The following is a 17995-nucleotide window of genomic DNA, read 5'->3' as shown; positions in this document are numbered from 1 at the left end:
CCCCCCAATCTGATTTTACACCTCTCAAAGTTACTCTCTGCTTTCTGTTTTTTAACCAGTTCTGTATTGAATTACATGTCCTCCCCTGTATTTCTGCTGGTTTTACTTTACTTATAAGTCTTTCATGTGGGACTTTGTCAAAGACTTCTTGCCATCATCCACATTAGCTGTATCATCCTGAAAAAAGTGAAGTAGGTTAGTCAGGCATGACCTCCCTCTTCTGAACCCATGCTGGCTATCCCCTATAATATTGTTGCTGTATAAATATGCTGCTGTCTTCAAGCTTACCTCTTAATATTGCTGCCATCATTTTGCAAGTTACGGAAGTTAAATTAATAGGTCTGTAATTACCTGGGTCTGTCTTATTCACCTTTAAATAATGGCAGAATGTTTGCAAGCTTCCAGTCTTTACTGACCTCATCTGTTTCTGTAGAACTATTCATTAAAGCAGCCAGTGGTCTACTTATTTCTACCCTTGTTTCCTTAAGCAGCCTTGGATAAATCATATCTGGGCCCAGTGATTTGTTATTTTCTAGCTCCTGTAGCTGATTTAAATACCTCTGCTTTACTGATGCTGAAATCTTGAAGAAATCAACCTGTGTGTGCGCAACCGGGCAGCACTAGCGACATATTTGTATCCTCTGGTGAAAACATTCAAAAAATATTTGTTTAACACATCAGATGTTTTGCAGTCCTCATAAACCTTGTTATCATATTCATCCCTTAATACCTTAACCTCCTCTTTCACAGTTATTTTATTTTTTATAATATTAAAAAAAAAACTTAGGATTATGTTAGCATCACTGGCAATATTTCTTTCTAGATCTTTTTTTTGGCCTTCCTAACATTCCTTTTTATCTGTTTATGCATTCTTCTATATTCTTCCCAATTTTTTGCCCTTCTATCTTTCCTGTAAATAATTTTATATTGATCTGTTTAACCATCTTGGTGACTAATTGTTAAACCTGGTCCTTTTCATTTTAGGTATATACTTGTCCTGCATGTCTTGCATTGTAACCTTCATAATTCATGACAAGCATCACTGAGTCAAGGATAGCAAACTAACAACTTGCATTGTGTAACTACAATAAATATGATTTCCCAACATCACTACACCCTACACCCTTATTGCATTACATTAAATACAGGAAGCAGGGAAGCAAGTGCATACTGTATCTTGCTTAGAAAACAGCTTTAAGCACTGACAACTGCAAAAAGCTACAGCTACAATAATTGTTTTAACAGGACCATTGAAGATGTCATTGGCAGTAGAAGCCAAAGCCTGGAAGATGTTGCTGTGCAGGTACTTGAATGAGGAGTACAAGAAGAAAATGTTAGATATGATATCCTTCATTGGGGAGCACCTGAAAATGCTGTCTCGACCTCTCCAAGACCTAGATGATGTCAGATTTGCCATGCAGGCTTTGTTAGAAATACGAGATACAGAAATTCAGATAGATATGACCCTGGGACCTATTGAAGTAAGTTGTGTTAAGCCTGATTCTGACGTATGTCAGCTAACCATCGTCAGATTTCTGCTTTGCACAGATCCATAATGAAGCAGGTACAGCTTGCAATGGCAGATTGCATTGAACAATTGGCAGTGAATGGACAAAACTATCTAGTGGAGGACATCTGTATGAGAAAAGGAGTTATGTGCACAATGCATCTGGCTTTATATCATTACAGTACAATACATATATAAAACAAACATAAAACTCTTTAAATGTGGTACAGTGTTAGGGAAAAAATCATAACAGATCCAGTAATAAAAAAAAATATATTTTTAAGTTAAAATATAAAAGCATGGCAGATTTATAATTAGTTAGTAAATTACTCAAAACACATAATTGTATGTTTGTTTTTAGTTTTTTGTGTCTAATTTGTTTTCATTGACTGTACCGTGGCAGGAAGCCTATTCCATTCTGAACAAGTTTGAAGTGGAGGTGACTAAAGAGGAAGCTGAAGGAGTTGATACCCTTAGATACTCTTTTATCAAGTTACAGTCAAAAGCAGTAAGTCCCTAGTAGGTCTAGGTTATTAAATATGGATAGTGTTACATCAGCATATCTGAAACACTTAATCTTTGTTGTTTATTAAAAACAATTGACCTAATTTGCATTCACTTATTTTCCTGTTAGTTGAAATAATTAATAATAATGTAATTTTGCAATTAATTCTTATTTTAGTCACTGTGGAGGTGCTTATGCCTATATATCTTAAAAGTATCACCTAATTGTGATGAAAACTGTTATAGACATTTTGGGGCAGATGTAAGGATAGGCACAGTGCAAACAATTGTGGCTGCAAAATCCAAATTGCCTAGCGGCCAGGCAATTATTTTGCACTGCAGTCTATGTGAGCTTAAGAGCAATGCAAATTACTCAACACGCACAAATAATGAGCTGCAATCATGATAACGAGGGTCGCAATGAGGGCCGCCTGTGCATCGGGCTATTTAGCGGCCGCACTTACAGCCCAGAGGTGGGGTGAATTAGGAGTACAGAGAGCAGTAGGCACTGTATGAGATTTGTGGAGCATGAAAATCAAACCAAACAAAAAAAAATATGTCAGAGGAACTTGGAAGGGCAGCAAAGTTCTCTTGGCGCTCGGAAAAGAAAAGAAAAGTTTTCTGAGGAGGGACTCAGTGTCCTTACGGCTGAGCACAGAATTGAGTTATTGGGAAACGCCTCAGCCAACATCAGTTATGCTACCAAAGAGGCCACATGGTCCCCTATTAGGGCTGGGAATATAGTGTTTTTTTTACTATCGATGTATCATTTTCATAAAGACCCGATGCATTGTTTTTTCCTAACGTAAAAGAAACGTGTAAATAATAAGTACATATATTTTAATCAAATCTAATCACAAAAAGTAAACGTTCCCTTTCAAGTCGAAGACGACCATCAACATTAAGTATGGGATATTCCCTGCCCTAGAGGTAGGTAATACTGAGCTCTCTATATCAGAGCTGCCAAAGGCCCCTTCCTGTGATGACGCACCCCCTACCGAGGGTACAAAACCGTCACTCACCGGAAGATCTCCCTCTTTTTCCTTCTCAAGATGGTAAGGTAGGACCTCTGTGTCTAGAACTGAGCGTGTTGATAGGAAGAGCCCTCGAGTCGATTCGGTTGGTTGTATTTCCCTAGCATTCGTGCTGAAAGCTGGCTTGCCGCTTTCCTGGAATCAACAACTCTTGAAAAAGACAGAGTCTTTTATCTTTCTGTCTTTCAGCGGCCCCCCCTTGGTGGGTCGCTCTCTATTTTACTGTCTGTCGTATGTGAGCGACTGTCTGTGCAGTCACCCGTGAGTGAGTTGTCTTTTCCTAAAGAGAGTTACACAAGTATCCTCCTCGGGGCCAGGCCTGGCCGTATCCCCGCTGTCGAGTGACCCAGCCGCGCTCCCTTCCTCGGGGCTAGGTACTGCCGTATCCCCGTTCGAGGGGAGTCGCGTGCGTTCGGTGTACTCTCTCTTTCCTTCCTTCTTATAAAAGTGTATTTTTTTCTGAACAAAAACTTCACCCACCGCGGCTTCGGCCTCTGTCCCCCCCAGTACATGCTCCGCGCTGACCAGGTGTGTGTGTTGACCACACGGTCTGGGTACGCACTTTGCGTAGCGTTCTCTCCGATGCTGCGGTACCGCGGCGCACGCATAGCCTGATTCTCTCTTGGATGCAGGCTGCGTATTATCCGACGCCAGTGTAGGAGTATAACGCACACGGTACTTGGTGTTCCCCAGTACACAGCGCACATAGCGCGCAGTTGCTCGTTGCTCCTTCCGAAAAGTTACACACAGAGCGCAGGGTATGCAGTCTACGCTCCCACTGCGCAAGGCATCTGGAACATTCGAAGCAAGCAGTGCTGTGCACGTTGCTCTCATTGCGTAGGCACTGCGCTACTAGCACATACCTCGTGGTGCTGTACGGTAACAGTGCAGGCGTAGTCTGTTGCGCGTTAGTCCCTATATATAAAAAAAAAAAGGGACTATGCTCAAGAACAGACCCATGCCGGTGTTCCATGCCTGTATGGCCTGTAACGCCAGTATTCCACAAGAGGATAATCATACCCTCTGTGTGCGGTGCTTGGGTGTCCCGCATACTGCCATGGCCCTCGAGAAGGATGTGGTTTGTAGCATCTGCGAGGCCTTTCAGCCTAGGGTGAAAGAGGCTCATCTGGACAGAGCCAGAAAGGAGAGCTCTGCGTCCTACGCGGCGGGGTCGTCGGCGACCTTAGGTTCCCCTGACGACGTGCCCCTGGACTCCCTGCCTGACATTCTGAATGCGCAGTGTAACTGCTCCCCGTCTCCGGCCGTGAAGCGGGTGAAGCGTTCGAAGCAAGCGAGGGACATTATGGACTAGATGGCACAGGTCCTGGAGCTATTATCTTAACAGGCCACAGTAACGGCCCCTGTCCAGTCTCCGCTGCAGCCTCAAGCACCCCCGCAGAGAGTGCAAGGGGGGGGAGGCTCGCCTCAGCTGGCACAGGAGGACGCACTGTCCATATCCGCCTCCGGTGATGTGGCTTTGTTCTCCTCCAATATGCAGGTGGGGGACACCCTTACAGAGGAGGAACCCGGCTATGAGTGTGTGTCAGAAGCTGGTGGGGGGGCTCGCTAGAGACCAGATGTGTCCCAACCCTGAGTGCAGGGTGACAGAGATGCAGCAGGGGCACAGACAACCCGCTTGGCTAACACAGCGAGTGTGCTGACCGCGTATCTGGATGGAGTGTTGCGCGAGGCCCCGCTCCCGGAGCCGGTGGCCTCAGAGCTGCGTCTCCTGTCCGATACACTGCTGCAGATCTACGGTCTGCAGGGGCAAGCCCTGGGCTGAAGCCTGGCGGGCTTAATTGTGGCGCGTAGACAGCTGTGGCTGTCACAAGCCAGGGTCCCTGACGCAGCGCTGCTGGATGCACCCATATCCCCGGGGCATACGTTTGGGCCAGCTGTGGAAGAGATTCTGCAGAAATCTTTTCGGGACCGGGAGGCTTCCCATCAGGTGGCTGCGCTGCTCCCTCCCCACGCTCCGACGTGGAGTAGGTCGGGCCGTTGGTGGGCTCCCCAGACTCGAACTGTCACCAGAACGGTTTCAGTCCCCACAGCCCCGCGGGGTGACCTAAGGCATCGCCTTCAAGGTAACAGAGCCCAACCAGCAGGTAGAGGAAACGCAGGCCATGGTCAATCCACATACCAGTGTCTCAGGGGTTGTCTTCAGGGCCAGCACGTTACGCGCTCACCCCAAACTGCTCAGCCCCAGCCCCAGCAGCCCCAGCAGGGCCCCTGAAGGCTGGCAGCCTCAGACCCTCTTTTCGGCACAACAGCTGCAGTACTGGCACGCTTGCACTACAGATACCTGGGTGCTCACTACCGTGCAAACCGGCTATGCGCTTCAGTTTCGCTCGGGACCTCCTCCCTTTCGAGGTGTTATAAGCACCTTCGTAACAGACCCCTTGCGGGCCTTGGTACTTCAGGAAGAAGTGGCCACCTTGCTGCACAAACAAGCCATTCGTCGAGTAAACCCCGTCTCCCAGGAGGAGGGGTACTACTCGAGATACTTTGTGGTACCCAAAAGAGATGGAGGGGTTCGCCCCATCTTAGATCCGAGGCTCCTGAACGGGTTTCTGAAAGAAAGGAGGTTCCGAATGCTGACATCCTCCAGTCTGTCCGGCCGGGCGACTGGTTCACAACTGTGGACTTACGGGACGTATACTTCATATTCCCATTCGTCCAGAGCACAGGATGTATCTGCGCTTTTCCTTTCAAGGAAGCGCGTACGAGTTTGCTGTGCTGCCGTTCGGTCTCTCCCTAGCTCCACGTACATTTTCAAAGTGCGTAGACGCTGTACTGGCTCCCCTGCGGCTGCAGGGGATCAGAGTTTTGAACTATCTCGACGACTGGTTGATCTGTTCCCAGTCTCGAGACGGAGCTCTAGCCCACACGGCAATTGTGACGGAGCATCTGGTCAGGCTGGGCTTAGCCTTGAACGATGCAAAGAGTCGGTTCGCACCAGTGCGATGCACCACGTATTTGGGGCTCCGGCTGGACTCCAATGCAATGCGCGTATACCTATTGGACGACAGGATAGCAGCTATTCAGGATTGCCTCTTCCTGTTTCGACAGGGATCGAAGGTAACCCTCAGGGTGTGCCAGAAACTACTGGGTCTGATGGCCGCAGCCACAGTAGCGATCCAACTGGGTCTGCTTCGCATGCACCCGCTGCAAGCGTGGCTCAATGCATTTCATCTCAACGCCAAACGCGACAGACACTGCAGGTTGACTGTGTCTCGCACATGCTCAGTGGCCCTACGCTGGTGGAGGGTTCCCTCTCACCTGCACAGAGGGGTGCAAATGGGAGTAGTATTGAATCGCCAAGTGGTGACAACAGACGCCTCCAACCAGGGTTGGGGAGCAGTCTGGGAGGGCAGGGGAGTCCGCGGATCCTGGTCGGACCTCTGGGCACCCCTGCATGTAAACATGCTGGAATTGCGGATGGTGTTCCTTGCTTTCCAGCACTTTCTTCCAGTGCTGAGCGACACAATGTGTTGATCCGGACGGACAGCACAACAGTAGTGGCATATATCAACCACCAGGGAGGCCTTCGGTCTCCGGGGTTGCATCGCATAGCTTTCAGGCTATTAGTATGGGCCCAAGCCAACCTGCTGTCCCGGCGGGCGACGCACATTCCGGGAGTGGTGAACTCCAGGAGAGGTCTGCATCCGTCAGAGTGGCGTCTCCACCCTCAGACGGTGGAGCGCATTTGGGAACGATTCGGGAAGGCTCAGGTCGATCTGTTCGCTTCGGCGGAGACGACACATTGCCCCCTATGGTACTCCATCCATCGCTCAGGCGGTCCACTAGGCGTAGACGCCCTAGCGCACGTTTGGCCCAAAGCGTTTTTGTACGCTTTTCCTCCTATACCGTTGCTCCTGGCTTTTCTGGAGAAAGTCCGGTCAGAAAAAGCATCAGTTCTCCTAGTGGCCCCCAGGTGGCCAAGGAGAATATGGTTTGCGACCCTGTGCCAGCTGCTGTACGGCCAGCCTTGGGAGATCCTGCTTTGTCTGGATCTCCTCACTCAGGCACAGGGCGCCCTTTGGCACCCGGATCAGGGCAGGTTCCAGTTGTGGGTCTTGCCCCTGAAAGGGACTGCTGGTTAGCCCTAGAGCTGTCGGACGCGGTTGTGAGCACTATGCAGAATGCTAGGGCAGACTCCACTAGGTCGGTGAATACCTACAAGTGGAAGTGTTTTCAAGCCTGGTGCCTGGCTAGGAGCCATGACCCTGTTACTTGCCCGATGCCAGTTATATTGCAGTTCCTGTAGGAATTGCTTGACGCTGGAAGGTCCCCTTCCACGTTGAAAGTGTATCTGGCAGCTATATCTGCTTGTCATGTCCCCGTAGATTCTATGTCTCCAGGTGCGCAATTTTTGGCTACGCGCTTTCTTAAAGGCGCGCGGAGATTACATCCTCCTAGCAGGACTGTTCTTCCCGAGTGGAGCCTTAAAATTATACTGGAGGCTCTTACCAAGGCCCCGTTTGAGCCCTTAGACTCCATAGAGCTGAAGTACCTGTCTATGAAGACAGCCTTCCTTTTAGCTATCACCTCTGCTAAGCGGATCAGTGAGCTGCAGGCGCTGTCTGTGCACAGCTCCTGCATGCATGTCTGGGAGGATGGAAGCAGAGAAACCCCGCTTTCCTCCCCAAGGTGATCACAGCTTTTCATATTAACCAATCTGTGGAACTGGAGTCTTTTCATCCGCCTCCATTTACTTCACCGGATGAGAAACTAAACTCCCTCTGCCCAGTGCGGGCATTGAGGTATTATGTACTTAAGACGAAAGCTTTGCGTAAATCTGACAGGCTTTTTGTTTGTTATGGTACACAGTCTATTGGACAGCCCCTCTCTAAGCAGCGTCTGTCACACTGGATTGCGGACACGGTGTCGACTGCATATGATGGTGCTGGGTTACCCCCACCTGGTAGAGTAGCTTCGCATTCGACTAGAGGGTTGGCTACATCTTGGGCCCTTTTTAAGAACACTTCGATATCTGATATTTGTACTGTGGCTAGCTGGGCTACGCTGCATACTTTCACCAGATTCTACCGCATTAATGTGGTAGATCCTGCTGTGCCATCTGTGGGCACAAGGGTCCTTGAGGGTGTAAGTTCACACCGCTAACCTCTGGGTTAGACAGTGCTTGTGCGTCCCTCATATGCTGCCGTTCCTTCTCCCTCGCGAAGGCTCTGGTATACATGATCCCATACTTAATGTTGGTGGTCGTCTTCGACTTGAAAGGGAACGTTCGGTTACCTACCGTAATCCTGGTTCCCTGAAAGAGAAGACGACCACCAACCATGAGGTCGCTTCGGTCGCCCTCACGGGTTCGGCAGAAAAAGAGGGAGATCTTCCGGTGAGTGACGGTTTTGTACCCTCGGTAGGCGGGACCGAGTGCGTCATCACAGGAAGGGGCCTTCGGCAGCTCTGATATAGAGAGCTCAGTATTACCTACCTCTAGGGCAGGGAATATCCCATACTTAATGTTGGTGGTCGTCTTCTCTTTCAGGGAACCAGGGTTACGGTAGATAACCTAACGTTTCTCCAGTTGAACTTAAAACTACACATTTATAATTATTTACGTCTAGTTACACTGTCGGCAAGGTTCCCCACAAAAAGTTAATAATACATTACAAATATTACTGTCTTACTTTAAGAAGTCTTGACAGCAACCGGATTAGAAAAAAAAAAAACTCAAACGGGGAACACAAAAGAATAACTATTTACAAGTCCAACGTAACAAAGTCTCTCCAGAGCTTATTTTCTGTTTTTATTCAGAAATATTATGTCATCCACATTCTCTGGTTTCAAAGAAGAATTGAGTTTGTTCACAAGCATGCCTGCTTTGCTGAACACACGCTCGCTCGGGACTGATGTTGCAGGGATTGTTAACATGCTCTTTGCCAAGGCTGCTAGGTTGGGAAAGCGTGTCTGGTTATTTTTCCACCAAATTGGGATCTTCGCTGATGTTTAATGGAGTTTCAGAAGCATAAATTGTCATCTCTTGTTGGATTAAGGTTTCCTTGGAAGTAGTGTGTGTTTGTTGCCGTCCACGAAGTAACAATTCAGTTGCTTGTTCGGTCTTCGTTTTCTTTTTGACAGGTAAGTCCTCTGTGCTGCACTCACTTGTACAGGCACGATTTCTGTCATTTTCGAGGTTGTCCTCCACCAGTCTATTTCTACTATTTTGGAAGACAGTGCTTCAGACACAGGCTTTGGCCAGTTCGAATAGGAAATCCAGATGGCAAAATCGTGGGGCCAAGAAATGACACAAAAAGCACTGGCATAACCTCATTACTTGGGTCATTCAGCTGATGTAAACAAAGTCGCTGAGACTAATTACACACTAGCTTATCTCTCAAAGAACTAGTTGTAATGTTTTTCTCTGCACTCAAAAGTACTGTAGCCAGTTTGATTGGCTGTAGTAGAGGTAGTATCTCAGCCATTAGCTTCCACTGCTCTGTCGTGAGATCTAAAGTAGCTGCGTCAGACTTTTTCGTCAAATCTGGGTTTGACAAGACAGCAATAAATGGCCATTTTAATTCAAGAAGGCATTCAAACATATAATAAACCATGTTTCACCTTGTTTGTACATCCTATATTAACTTGAGTGGTGCTTTTTCTGTGTTCAGCATTTCTGTTTGTTTCCTATTTAAAGCACTTGTTGCCATCTCATTCTTTTTAAAATGTGCAACCAGTCTCCTTGCTGCTGCCACTAATGTATGGACTTGTACATCATCCAAGCTTTTCTGAATGCAGAAATTTATATTGTGCCCAGTACAGCTCACACCTGCCACGCTACCAAAAAGTAACACAACACCCTCGCTTGCAGAAAGCAAAGACATTGCTCTTCACACGTTGGCCGCATTGTCATGAACACACGTTATTCTTTTGTAGCCACTCACAAACTATGTGTTTATCTGATTGATCGCTTCTGCTAAATTCACAGCTGTGTGTCTCTCGTGTAATTTTCGTGTCGCTAATACTTTTGACTCGAGTTCCCGGTTTTGCTTAATGTAATGGCAGGTGACTGTTAAAAATGCTTCTTGTGCAAAGCTTTTCCTTTGCATGTTCGTGATCCAGAGTAATGAATTTGGAGATTGTCTTTCGACAAGGCATTTCATAGCCCAGAACAAGATTCACAATCAGATTTTTAAACGCAGCTCCCTCTACTATACTAACAGGTCTGATATATTGTGTGACAACATCCACTATCAGGCCTGTTATTTCTTTTGCTCTGATGCTTTTTGGAACAACTTTCTTTCCAAAATAAGATGTTACTGAAGGTGTTGCTTCCTTTTGTTTTTTACTTGTGTTTCGGATGTCGTATTTTGTCGAGTGCTGTCTTATTAAATGATCCCACAGGTTGGTGGTATTGCCACAGAAGCTTATTAAAACTCCACAAACAGCACATTTTACCTATCCATTTTGTTCTTTTGTAAAAAACTTCCAAACATCTGATGGCATTATTTAAAATTAAATGAAATTGACAATTTAACTAGCAAATGATCCTGAAATGGGGCTTACCTCTAGTCTATCTCTAGGTTTATTTATTTTATTTTTTTTTGTCACGATTACTCTGAAAACATACGTGCTGCGGGGAGGGTTTTTTTTTATTATAATTATTATTTAAAGGAACCAAAGGAAAGGCAAGGAATAAGAGTGTAGATTATAATTTTACCGGTCCTAATAAAAAACGATCCTATTATTTTTTTTTTAACCATCGATGGTTATTTTATCCATCGATGGTTATTCCAACGATTTGATGCATCGATGCATTGTCCCAGCCCTGTCCTCTATAGTGGAGAAAGTCAGTGCTGTCAGGACAGTCAACCAGGTGATGAAAAGGTGAAATTCAGCTATTAGGTCTAGGTCAGGATGACCTGCAGAGTGAGACGATAACACCTTACCACTGCATCCTCTGGCATCCCAAACAAATGCCAGGTGAAAAACCATTCTTATACAAGCTGCATTTTAAGTGGCTGCTAAAGTCCCACTTTACGGCCGCTAAACATGGTTTTCGCTTGTAAAATGCTGATTTTGGCCACAATATGGGTGCTCTGCAGCCACAAAGCACTTTGCATGTATCCTTACATCAGCCCCTATATATCACGAATTCTTGGGGATATCATAATTTAAGTCATGGCAGTCTACTTTGTATTAGTTTTAGACTGTTGTATCTTCAGAACCACTTTCCATGGTAATTTGTGTATTTTCTCTCAACAGAGATCTGTGCAAGATGAGTTAGTTCAAGTGCAGCCCAAATTTAAGAGTAACTTGTTGAAGTCAGTTACAATTTTCCAGAAAGATGTATTGACATTTATTGATGAGTATGATCGGGTAAGGCTTTTATCTGATTGTAGGGTGGTCCACATGCATTATTTTTTAAAGCAATCATTTATTTAGACTATCATGCTTACATTTTTTAATAAGCATTTAAAATAAGAAAATATGAAAATTTAAGAACAAAAGGAGGCCATTTGGCCCGTCAGTGCTCGTCCAATTCCTAGTAGCTGGTTGTCCTCAAAACTTTTGTCACCTGTATTTGCTTATAAATAATTACTGTTCTAGATTGGCGGATAATTAGCTAGCTTATGAAATGTACATGCTAGTAGGATATATGTTGGTGCTCAGTACCATTCTAGCACCTGTCTGGATTAAATTATACAATTTTAACCTACTCAAGCTGTATGCAGTGACAATAGACATGTGGGGCCCTATTTTTGTATGTGACTAAGGGGTTTAAACGTGCATAAACTGTGTTTTTAGTCATTTAGACAGGTGACTTGTGTACGTGCGATGTTTAAACATGTAAGTTTAGGTGCTTCCAGGCATTTACTTGGTTAAAGTCATCCATCTATTTTAAGTTATTCCCAGCTAGTTAAATTAGCTAACCTACCCCTATGTGTGATTTCCAAAGCATTTACTATTATTAGGCTTTTAGGAATTTCCAAATTACAGCTGCTTCTACTTGGTGTATCCAGTCGCTATTGTTCAATTTACTACTCCTTTGAAAGTGCAAATGGCAGATTTTTTTTCAAAGTGGTTGCGGTGCAGGCAGAGAAGGAGAATAAGGAAGAAGAGGAGGTATCCTTTTGCTAAATTATACAGACCCCATATTCGTTTTTTGGACTTAACAGATGATCAGATTACTAGTGGTTTTCAACTAACTACACAAGCAATATTGGATTTATGTGAAGAGTTATCAGAGGATTTGGAGAGCTCAACAATGCGCAGATTTGCTATTTCTGTGGTAGTGAAGATAACCATTGCCCTAAGATTCTATGGTACAGGGAGCTTTCAAAGATCCATCGAAGACAACTTGTGTATAAGCCAGTCTACCATGTCCAAAATAGTGAGTGAAGTGACTGCTGTTTTGGTTAAGAGAGTGAATAAATATATATGCTTTCCGAAAACTACACAGTTGTCACAAAAAAAAATGAAAGAAAAACTTTATACAATTGTGGGGATTCAATACATTATCCCATCCTCTTTTTTGTATGGTCACGGGATCTGCTGATCCTTTGCCTTGCATGTTTTATATAAATGAAGAACTGCATCAACATGTATTTCTACTTACTCAGACGAATTTTTTTTTTTTTTCCAAAACCAGAAATGCAGCCTCTCCAGTTGTAGTGGGGTTTGCAGCCATTTATTGTAAAGCACACTGATCGTTTTTTTTTTTTTTTTTTTTCAGAAATGCAAATGACCATTACAAATGCCTAAAGAACGGAATATAGGCAATTCTGAGCCCCGGCTGCTCATTATCACCCTAATTGATATTCTGCCAAGTCAATCAAAAATTACACCTACATTGACACGTCTAAATCCAGTGTTACCTGTAGGAGAGAATTTAGTCATCAAGATTAGCATAAGTGATTAAGATGCTTAAACCCCTTATTAAACACCAGCCCTATATCAGAATTATCTGGTCCAATTTCACTCCTCGGGCTGGCCTGAATTGTAAAGTCTGAATTCAGGCTAGGAGGAAATAACATCAAATGCCAATCAAAAATGTTGTAGGGAGTGGGAACATACTCTATAACGGGATATTTTGGCTGGTATTAAATTCTGCGAATTTGCTACCTTGGGGGATTTTGACAGTTTTTGAACTGGTGTTTATCACTAAGCACGTTCACAAAGAAAAATGCAATGCAGTGTTGCATTTCTATTTTTAATTCCAAAAACATTAAAATAAATATTTACTTAATGAAATCTGTCTGCTAAAACAGTATCTCATCTACAGTAACTCGTAATAGCATCTACAATGTCACTGCAGCAACTTGGAGAACAACAAATAAAGCCTTCTAATCAGTTACAGTATTTATCATTCTTATATGGCCCTTAATTTCAAGTTACTGGTAAACTTTTACAATAAGCATTTGCTATCTCTCAGTTTAAAAACTTAGCTATGAATGGTTCACAACATAACACAGTGGAATAATCACAGTATCATGTAATTGTAGGGCAGTATTGCCACATGTGAAAACTTTAATAATATAAAGCTGAAACAAAAATGCTTTAATTTGCTTCAAAATAATTTCATACTGGTTATAGACTAGCAAGCACATGTAAAGTCAGCTCAGTTTTATACATTCAATTAATTTATTTTAACGTTTTGTTTTGTTATGGACTGCGATACCTGCACGATGGGCGTCTTCAGAAATAGTAGTATCTACAACGTATCGACAATAACAATCAAACATTTTGTTACCTACTTTCTAACAAGTCTGGCATAAACAATTTTGGCTGTTACTTAATAAAAAAAAAGAACACAAAAATGCTGATTGGTGGAAGTATTATTATTGCACATCCAATCAAAACCGCCAATAAAGCCAAAATAAATTATACACCAAAATTTCCCATTATATTAATTACAGTGCCTTGCGAAAGTATTCGGCCCCCTTGAACTTTGCGACCTTTTGCCACATTTCAGGCTTCAAACATAAAGATATGAAACTGTAATTTTTTGTGAAGAATCAACAACAAGTGGGACACAATCATGAAGTGGAACGAAATTTATTGGATATTTCAAACTTTTTTAACAAATAAAAAACTGAAAAATTGGGCGGGCAAAATTATTCAGCCCCCTTAAGTTAATACTTTGTAGCGCCACCTTTTGCTGCGATTACAGCTGTAAGTCGCTTGGGGTATGTCTCTATCAGTTTTGCACATCGAGAGACTGAAATTTTTGCCCATTCCTCCTTGCAAAACAGCTCGAGCTCAGTGAGGTTGGATGGAGAGCATTTGTGAACAGCAGTTTTCAGTTCTTTCCACAGATTCTCGATTGGATTCAGGTCTGGACTTTGACTTGGCCATTCTAACACCTGGATATGTTTATTTGTGAACCATTCCATTGTAGATTTTGCTTTATGTTTTGGATCATTGTCTTGTTGGAAGACAAATCTCCGTCCCTGTCTCAGGTCTTTTGCAGACTCCATCAGGTTTTCTTCCAGAATGGTCCTGTATTTGGCTCCATCCATCTTCCCATCAATTTTAACCATCTTCCCTGTCCCTGCTGAAGAAAAGCAGGCCCAAACCATGATGCTGCCACCACCATGTTTGACAGTGGGGATGGTGTGTTCAGGGTGATGAGCTGTGTTGATTTTACGCCAAACATAACGTTTTGCATTGTTGCCAAAAAGTTCGATTTTGGTTTCATCTGACCAGAGCACCTTCTTCCACATGTTTGGTGTGTCTCCCAGGTGGCTTGTGGCAAACTGTAAACGACACTTTTTATGGATATCTTTAAGAAATGGCTTTCTTCTTGCCACTCTTCCATAAAGGCCAGATTTGTGCAGTATACGACTGATTGTTGTCCTATGGACAGAGTCTCCCACCTCAGCTGTAGATCTCTGCAGTTCATCCAGAGTGATCATGGGCCTCTTGGCTGCATCTCTGATCAGTCTTCTCCTTGTATGAGCTGAAAGTTTAGAGGGACGGCCAGGTCTTGGTAGATTTGCAGTGGTCTGATACTCCTTCCATTTCAATATTATCGCTTGCACAGTGCTCCTTGGGATGTTTAAAGCTTGGGAAATCTTTTTGTATCCAAATCCAGCTTTAAACTTCTCCACAACAGTATCTCGGACCTGCCTGGTGTGTTCCTTGTTCTTCATGATGCTCTCTGCGCTTTAAATGGACCTCTGAGACTATCACAGTGCAGGTGCATTTATACGGAGACTTGATTACACACAGGTGGATTCTATTAATCATCATTAGTCATTTAGGTCAACATTGGATCATTCAGAGATCCTCACTGAACTTCTGGAGAGAGTTTGCTGCACTGAAAGTAAAGGGGCTGAATAATTTTGCACGCCCAATTTTTCAGTTTTTTATTTGTTAAAAAAGTTTGAAATATCCAATAAATTTCGTTCCACTTCATGATTGTGTCCCACTTGTTGTTGATTCTTCACAAAAAATTACAGTTTCATATCTTTATGTTTGAAGCCTGAAATGTGGCAAAAGGTCGCAAAGTTCAAGGGGGCCGAATACTTTCGCAAGGCACTGTATACACAATTTTTACTGAATAAAAATAAAAATATTTGAAAACATTAATTTGACTATAATACCGTCTGCAGTGAATTCACGTCTTGACATTTAAGTGTTTCTGGGGAAAATCGATAGTAATTCTTGCCCAACTCACATCACCTTTTCACCAACTCAAGTTATCCATCAACTCGAGTTCTGGGAGAATTCAGGCCAATTTGAGCACACTCGAGTCGACTCAAGTTGGCTGTTCATGGAAACGAGGTATAAGACCTTAATGCTGATTATATATGGTTACAGAACTGGCCTTCATCCAAATCTATAAATACTGACGTTTATGTTTGGTTAACTATAGGAGGGTCCTATGGTCCCTGGAATAGCACCTCAGGAAGCCAGCACCAGGCTACAGATTTCTCAGGTAAGACATGAAAGCAGTCTTGAACAGTCTGTTTTAACACAGTTTCTCACACTAAAATGATTTTTAGAAACTGAATTACATGTGATACAAAGCACTACAGGAATTACTCAGATTGTTTTCATACCATATAGTCTCTGCTTTGCATGCATTTTTACCAACATTCTATTTTTTGGCTATGTGTGCTAGCAATTACATTTAACAGTTTAATTACAGTTTCCCACCCCATGTGGTCATTTCTAAAATCACAGCAATTAATAAATTCTGGGGTTTTTTTTGTGGTTGAAAAAGACATTAGTAAGTAAGTTTGGTAATAATGATCTAAACAAAAACAACAATATAGAATAACAGAGAAAATACATACTATGATATGAAACAAGTGAGAAGGTAAAGATTAAGAAAACTAGATGGTATAAAATATCCCTTTAATGCTAGAGCTGTGCTTCCAAAATGAGTGCTATTTGTATGTGTTCAATCCAGGCTAGGTTTGATGACCTATGGAGGAAATTTATAACATATTCTTCTGGAGAACAGCTCTTTGGGCTACCAGTCACAGACTACGAATCTCTTCACAGAAGCAGGTACTTAAATGTATTTATCTAAATCATTGCAGATTACTACGTTTGGGAAACTGGTGTGGGTTTATTCTGATACACAGTATGAGGTCAGGTACTAGAGATAGTGCCCATCAATGAAAGCTCTACAGTCAGTAGATGGTAACAACAAATGTTATGCATCCTGAACTGAAGCTAATGAAAGTCAAGTTCATATACCAGACAGTCCATCTGTCATTGCGAGCTCTTGAAAAAACAACCTTTAAAACCTGGATTTACCTTCCATGATTTGTCAGTACTGAAAAATGTAAATAGTATAAAAAAAACATTCATATTATGAAAAAAAGATAAATACAAAAAAAAGTTTTTACTTGTTATGGCTCTTTAGGTTGTGTGGACAATGTCAGCGAATAGATAGATAATGTTGAAAGATAGGTTGAAGAGACAATAGTAACACAGCATTTAGACCTGCAGGAGGGAATCAGGTGCTAACCTATGCTGAGGAGTACTTCAATCACCGCTGATTTCATCACACACTGTCTGTTAGATGCTTGCTAGAGCCAAAAGCTGATTGGCTGACTGCACTGAATCATTTACTAATATTAGTTTAATAGCCCTGCTGCAGTGTCCATATTAGGACATCTTTGTACATCAGGCAAAAAGGAGTCATTATGTGCTCCCTCCTCTGTAACTCCCTCCTCCCTTCTCTGAAACTCCGTCCTCCCTCCGTCATGCTCCATGCTCCCTTCTACCCTACACATCATTTTTGCTGGCCTGAAGAGATCAGCCAAAAAAGAACCGTTTCCAACTTTTACGCGTTTTCATTGGTTAGATTAAATGCCAGTCTATTACCCGGGAGACCAGCAACGTAATTGAATGGGGCGTAGCTAACTAAACACATTCACCGTTTGATAGCTGAAAAAAGTAATAATAATAATAATAATAATAATAATAATAATAATAATAATAATAATAATAATAATAATAATAAAAAAATAATATATCTAAAGCCGAATAATTATCATTTTCATGAGGTAATGATTGCAATTGTACATTTCAATGCAAGCAAAGCAAGCCCAAAAAAGCAAGTAAAAAAAATACACATACTCGTTTAAAAAATATGCTCCTTAAAAGTACACATTCTTGTAATGTTATTTTGCACAAAAGCATATACAGTATATATATATACACACACACAAACACTGATTTTTTTTTTTACTTAATCACGATAAAAAAAAATTAAAAAAATTCTAAATTGAACGTACTAGAAATATATATATATATATCGGGAGGAGGGAGTTACAGAGGAGTGAGCACATGATGACTCCTTTTTGCCTGATGTACAAAGATGTCCTAATATGGACACCGTACCCTGCAATTATTCTCTTTCTGCTCTCCAGGGAGTTTGTTTTCCATTCATAAGGAAGTCTTCACTTAAACCCCTGATTTTCTTTAAAATATAATTTTACACCACATTTATTTTAAACTTGAATAA

General features: G+C 42.8%; 1 protein-coding gene across 1 annotated transcript in view; it reads left to right on the top strand.

The window, feature by feature from the left end:
• Positions 1–17995, top strand: part of LOC117411206 (dynein axonemal heavy chain 8-like) — a 166428-nt gene that overhangs the window by 41137 nt on the left and 107296 nt on the right. Inside the window, exons 28-32 of the mRNA XM_034018497.3 lie at positions 1246–1481; positions 1911–2015; positions 11272–11385; positions 15887–15949; positions 16427–16527. Of these exons, the coding sequence (XP_033874388.2) occupies positions 1246–1481; positions 1911–2015; positions 11272–11385; positions 15887–15949; positions 16427–16527 (619 nt within the window). The remainder of the gene's footprint in view (positions 1–1245; positions 1482–1910; positions 2016–11271; positions 11386–15886; positions 15950–16426; positions 16528–17995) is intronic.

This window comes from Acipenser ruthenus, chromosome 6 (assembly GCF_902713425.1).
Source record: "Acipenser ruthenus chromosome 6, fAciRut3.2 maternal haplotype, whole genome shotgun sequence".
NCBI lineage: Eukaryota > Metazoa > Chordata > Actinopteri > Acipenseriformes > Acipenseridae > Acipenser > Acipenser ruthenus.
The sequence above is the reverse complement of the archived record's forward strand: the minus strand, read 5'-3'. Positions and strand labels throughout refer to the sequence as shown.